This window comes from Callospermophilus lateralis, unplaced genomic scaffold, assembly GCF_048772815.1.
Source record: "Callospermophilus lateralis isolate mCalLat2 unplaced genomic scaffold, mCalLat2.hap1 Scaffold_82, whole genome shotgun sequence".
In the NCBI taxonomy this organism is placed as follows: Eukaryota; Metazoa; Chordata; class Mammalia; order Rodentia; family Sciuridae; genus Callospermophilus; species Callospermophilus lateralis.
The window spans coordinates 4,115,469-4,121,468 of record NW_027516260.1 but is presented as its reverse complement, the minus strand read 5'-3'; the positions used below and the strand labels follow the sequence as shown (position 1 = coordinate 4,121,468).

Here is a 6,000-nt window from a genome sequence, read left to right as displayed (position 1 = left end):
TCCACCTTTCCATCTATTGCAGTGCATATCAACATATTTTCAACAAACATCTGCAGAAGTAATATTTCTGGCTTTTCTCTATATAGCCCCTTATCCTTGTCTATGAGATAGCTATTGCCTATCTCAGTATAAGATTATATAGTGTCCCATATGTCCCAGAAAACTGGAGGAAAAGTTAAAATGTACTCAGCTGTATCCTTTCATTGTTAAGACCTGAGATAGCAACCAACTGTTTTAGCAAGCAATAGAAATGAAAGATGAATGTGATTTATAAGTCAATCACTATTGTTCAGATCATCATACCAAATGGTGGAGGAATTGGCCATGGCCCAAAAGGCCCACTGAGCTGAAATGGCGGTCCATACCAAAAGGGAGGTGGTGGAGGCCATCCCATCAGGGGTCCCATAGGGGGGCCCATGAAGGGTACCCTTGAGAAAGGAGGGGGCCCTTTCATAGCCTTATTAACCTACAATTTAAGATTTGAAAGCAGTTAAAAGTTTTAAAATTCCTATGTATTAAGACAAAGTACCAACACCGATAAAAGCTAAAACCCAAAACAGGCACCTGTCCAGAGAACACCATCAGTGCAACAAAACTCTACCCACCCCTCCTGTGTATTCCCACTGACAGCTTACAGAAGTTAGAAGGATTCCACAAGAGGGAGCAGGTTGTTACTGATTATATCTGCACAGAAAAGGGAAAGGCAAGAGGACTGGCAGAGGTTATTAACAGGTGATTTCTGACCAGTATGTCATGCTATATTCACTACAACCTATTTCAAAGGGAGTCCCCCGCCCTCCCCATCACTTCCCTTTCATCACAATAGCTCATTATTCCATATTAAGAATGAACAGAATAAAATGAAAAATTAATTCTCTACCCATGTAATAATAGCTACTATTCAGAGTATCTTCCGTAAGTCTTTCATATATTATTCAACCTCTGAGATCTATAAGTATACTGTCTTGTTTTAAATAAGAGGGAACAAAAGCAAATGGATTATCATAATTTGTTGAAGGCCACACTGCATATTAAAGGGTCTCAATCCCAGGTTTGCCTCCAAGCCATGCTTTTCCCACCTCTACTCCTCTCTAACAACGGGTCTTTGCTCTCTTTTAAATCTTCTACTACAAAGGGGTTTGGGGGTCTTATCTAAGCTGCCCTTAGATTGCTCCAGAGATGTATATTCCTGGAATATGTATACACTGGAACTTGAGAAGTATTTGCCAACACAATGCTATATACACAAATTAGGAAGACAAGGCTTTAATATTTACTTTCATTTACTGTACACCATTTGAGATATTGATTTATCATTTCCTATGAGTAGTGGGTTTGAAACTAAACAATTAAAAATTTATTTTATTATAGAGCTGCAGAAGACCTACCAGATATAATAGCAACACAGTTACAAGAGAATGCACTTATGTGAACAAATGAGACCATTGCTTGGGACTGGCTCAAGAGGTCATTTCAGATTATCATTGTTGCACTGAAACAGTATTTCACTTTCATAAAATCTGATACCAATCTAATTCAAATCACTCAAAATAGGGTTTTCTCAAATGGAGGAATTCTTAAATAGCATTCTTCCAAACAAAAATAAAAATGATGAATTATATAATTTATAATGAATTTACTTTGCCTTAGAACATTCAACACAAAACACCATATAAAGTTAGAGTGATAACTTTTCACATTCTGTAGTTCATTATAGTTGTACACACTTAAGCCACATTTCCAAGTTAAGGAGAAAAGTAAGCTCAATATTGCATGCAGTTTAAAGCAAACAAGATCAGTGTCATGCTCTGAATATCCTTCCCAGAAATGCACAGAATAAAACCCAATTAAGTTCTCAACCTCTAAGTACTTACTCCAACTGGATGCTCAGTCAAAGAAGTAATGGTAGAAACTGAGGGGCTCTCAGGTTCTTGGGGAACAGTTTGCTTTTTAAAAAACAAATGGGATTGTACAAATAGAACACAAAGAAGGATAAAGCAAAGAACAAGTACTGTAGGAAAGCTACATGTTCCTGCACGACCACGTGATTCACAGTAACTACAGAACTTACCTTGCCCTCATCCATCACCTTAGCTGGAGAAGAACTTCTGGAGCTGCTGTTCATATGAGCTGGACCACATCCTGGGTCTGTTAGAGATCAAAGAATGGAATCAGACTTATTCTAACTTGAAAAGAATAAAAATCCTGCATCCACAATTACAGATTCTTTGAAATTACTTGGTCTCTTTACCACAGGCAACGGGATTCCCAGATGCCTCAGAAGACCATTGAGTACGAGGTAAAAGTCCATCCATTGACCCTTGGGAAAGAAAGATCAGAGCCCTTGTATGTATTTTTCAGAAGAAATAAACCACTGGTGGACAGGTCAGGGTTCAACAATAACTAGAAAGCAACATTAAAAATGGGTTGCCCAGGGGTTGGGGTCGTAGCTCAGTTGTAGAGTGTTTGCCTAGCATGTGTCAGGCACTGGGTTTGATTCTCAGCACCACACCATCTACAATTAAAAATATTTTTTTAAAAATGGGTTGCCCAATACATAAATCACAATTTATGAAGAGACTTAAGTAAAATAAAGAACTGCCTTGGGTTGATAGAACAGCAAATTAATACGTACTGGTCCTAAACTTTAAGCTATAGACTTGAAGTATGTGTAGGTTGGCTTTTATTTAGTCTGTATAACCTGACTTCCAATCTTACCAAGACTACAGTCCTATTTAGAATTGGAAATAAGACTCAGTATTTTATATTGGAAATATGTATGCTACATAAAGTTTAAGGCTACTTTTAAAATATTTGGGAAAGGAACACCATAGAGATTTAATTTAAAGATAAAGGTTTACACTTCACAGTGTAAAATTTAAAAGAAAAAAACAATACAGGGACCTCCAGGAAAAAAAAAATGTTTTCTATTCTAGAACAGATTTTACAGAAAACATTCACTAAGATAAAGTAAGAAATTATCTTCTATATATTGTACAGGCCCAAATTCTATGTTTTCATTAGAATATTCAAAAGGGGAAAAAAAAACAAAACCTTGAAGCAGTTTACTATAAAGCAACATGTGAATGCTCACCAAATCCATTTCTAGGCATATCTCTTTGATTAAGAGTAGCAGAAGGAGGTCTCCCAGCTGGCTCTGCTGTCAGTGGAGGGGAACATTCTCCACCACTCACGGGGGATGGACCAAAAAAGCCATTATGGCTCAGTGGACCTAAAGACAACAATGCCGTGTTACTACTTTAAGGCAGCCTTCTCCCTGACACCAACCCCCACACCTCCCGCTTTAGCAAATCATTCAGATAATTTCATAACCATTACACAGAGAAATAAAAAGTAATTTACATACATTCTGCACCAAGAAATAAAATAGCTTCTTTTACAAAGTGGCCCCTACCTCTCTGAGGAGGATTTTGTAAATTTGGTCTCCTAGGCATTGGTTTTACAATCACAGGTTCATCTTGCCGCATTGCCATCTTTTGGGTCATTTCCAGTAGTCTTGAATATTGAGAAAGAAGGGGCTGAATTATGAAACAGCAATCATAGATAATATCTAGCATAACCTTAAAACACTATAAAACATACAGTAAGACACAAAAATCACATACTTCTGTCTCAAATTAGCAGCTTCCCTTTTCTCTTCAGCTATAGTTCTTTCTGCAGAACGAGCTTTGAGCTATTAAAGAGAAAATATTCAAATTCAGTTGCGGTAGGCAATGCAAATAATAAAGAAAAGGGGGAAAAAATCTTACCCAATTATCATGAGCTTTCTTCTCATGCATAGCAATCTGAAAAAGACAACACATTAAAAAAATGTTTTTAGGGACTCATTATAATAGCCCATAATTGTCTGTATTAGATATCAAAGAATTCTGCAACTACAGGACAGTATTAATTACTACCTGGTTTTTAAATGAGCACTCAGTTTTCTGTAATTCTTCTTCCATCTCTTCAATTCTCCGCCTAAGAATTACAACAATTGAATAAAATTTGAAACATTCTGACCATTTTCCCTTTATTCTATCAGCTATACTTTTAAAGACTTTTATCATACATAAGCAAAACATTTCTATAGTTATATGAATCCAGTGTGATCAAAACTAATACTACAGGCCAGGTGCAATGCCACATGCCAGTAATCCCAATGATTGGGAAGCTGAGGCAGGAGGATCACAAGTTCGAGGTCAGTCTCAGCAATTAAGTGGGAACCTATGCAACTGAGACCCTGTCTCAAAGTAAAAAAAAAAGGTCTAAGGATGTAGCTTAGTAGTAAAGCACCAAAAATAAATAAATAAATAAATAAATAAAAATAAAAACTTAATACTAATAACTTCTTTATCATTTAATTGCTAGAGATTCTGAATTGATAAATTATAATTTCCTTAACTGTTCATCAGTGTGTTCTCAAGTAATTCTGCTAGAAATTTCTTCCTCCTTAAAACTTTTTTCTTTTTTTCAAATTATATCCATAGAAGATTTCCAAGGTCTATCAAATGCCACACTTTTGTGGGTCTTGATATAACACACAGCAAACTGATTTCTTAAAGAATTACTACAACATACAAAACCCCCAGAACTGTTTGCATTGACCAAGTTCCCTATGGTCTTGCCCATTGGGTACAAGTAAATTTTTGTTAACATTTTTTATTTGTTAAGTTGAAATTTATTTTTTCTCCTGTGTGAATTGAATGTGTTCATATCCTCTCGTTATTTATACTTCCATGCTATTTTCTTCTATCTACATAATGTAAAAAAAAGATTAAAAAGAAAGCTAACACTAATTCATTAGACATTGACACCCTCCTTTAGAAACTGAACTCACTTGTAATTTTTAACTTCCTGTACAGCGGAAACCACCTTTTCATCTGCAGCTGACAGCTGATGCTGTTTTTCTAGTCTCTCACATTCTTCTTGACTCTGTTTCCTAAAATAAAGCCAGTTATCAAATCAAAAGTTTCTCTTTGTGAATATCACTTCCCACAATTCTATACAATGCTTAGGCACATAAAATAGGAATTCAAAACTGCAATTTCATAAATCAAACTCTGGCAAATCACTTACATTTTCTAACTTCTCCTCTTAATTCTCTACTTACCAGTAAATAAAATAAATGTGAAAACAACATGTGCCCCAAGGGCAAGTCTCCTGTGTGTAAGATAATAAAAACTCACTTTACTTCAATGTGGAAGATCAGGACTGATCAACCTAACATAATTAAACATATTAGGATAAAGCAGGGGATAATTCTTTTCTCGTTTCTGCCAAGGGTAGGACACTAAGTATATCTTTGTCATGGAGAAACTCTTTTCTCAATCCAAGACTGGTACCATAATAAAGATATAGTCAGTCAAAGAAAAAATCTTCTAGAATATGTCTTTTTGCTATGCAATTAACCACAGAACATTTTTCACACTTTAGATATCTATTTTGAAAGAATTGTAAATTAAGCAAAAAGACAAATCTGAGATTTGATAATGTCTATCAACCAGAAAAAGAAGCCAAACTGACCCACTATCAGAGTATTATCTACTGACAAGTTTTAACTCTGATCATGAAATTCAAGATGTTCATCTACTGACACAAAGGTAGTCACATTTAATGATTTAAAAAATACTATTTTCTGCTATCCTTGTACTACTTTAGCCATAGTTCCAATTCAAAAGATAATTAACTTAAAACTTAATTTCCCATAATCAGAAGAACTACAGTAAAAAAGGATTACCGATACCAAATAGAAAATGGGAATTATATATTCTTATATAGCTTCTCATTTAATTCTTCAGAAAGTATTTTATGAGTGGCTATAATATACTAGTTACCTTGTAAGATGCTAAATAATAAAAGAGCTCACTGTTTCAGGTATAAATGATGCCTAAAGGAATATAATAATTTTCCCCACTGGCTTAAGAAGGAATATGGAGAAAACTGAATCTTGAAGGACAGAGAGAATTTTGTTTCCAATTATCAAAGAGTTAGTCTGAG

The 6,000-nt window shown here is 35.1% G+C and overlaps 1 protein-coding gene across 1 annotated transcript in view; it reads right to left on the bottom strand.

Moving 5' to 3' along the window:
• Positions 1-275: 275 nt before the first annotated feature.
• LOC143387486 (A-kinase anchor protein 9-like) overlaps positions 276-6,000 on the bottom strand; it is a 30,389-nt gene continuing 24,664 nt past the window's right edge. Inside the window, exons 11-13 of the mRNA XM_077108464.1 lie at positions 2,239-2,320; positions 2,072-2,148; positions 276-428 (exon numbers count right to left, since the gene is read on the bottom strand). Coding sequence (XP_076964579.1) covers positions 276-428; positions 2,072-2,148; positions 2,239-2,320 — 312 coding nt within the window. The remainder of the gene's footprint in view (positions 429-2,071; positions 2,149-2,238; positions 2,321-6,000) is intronic.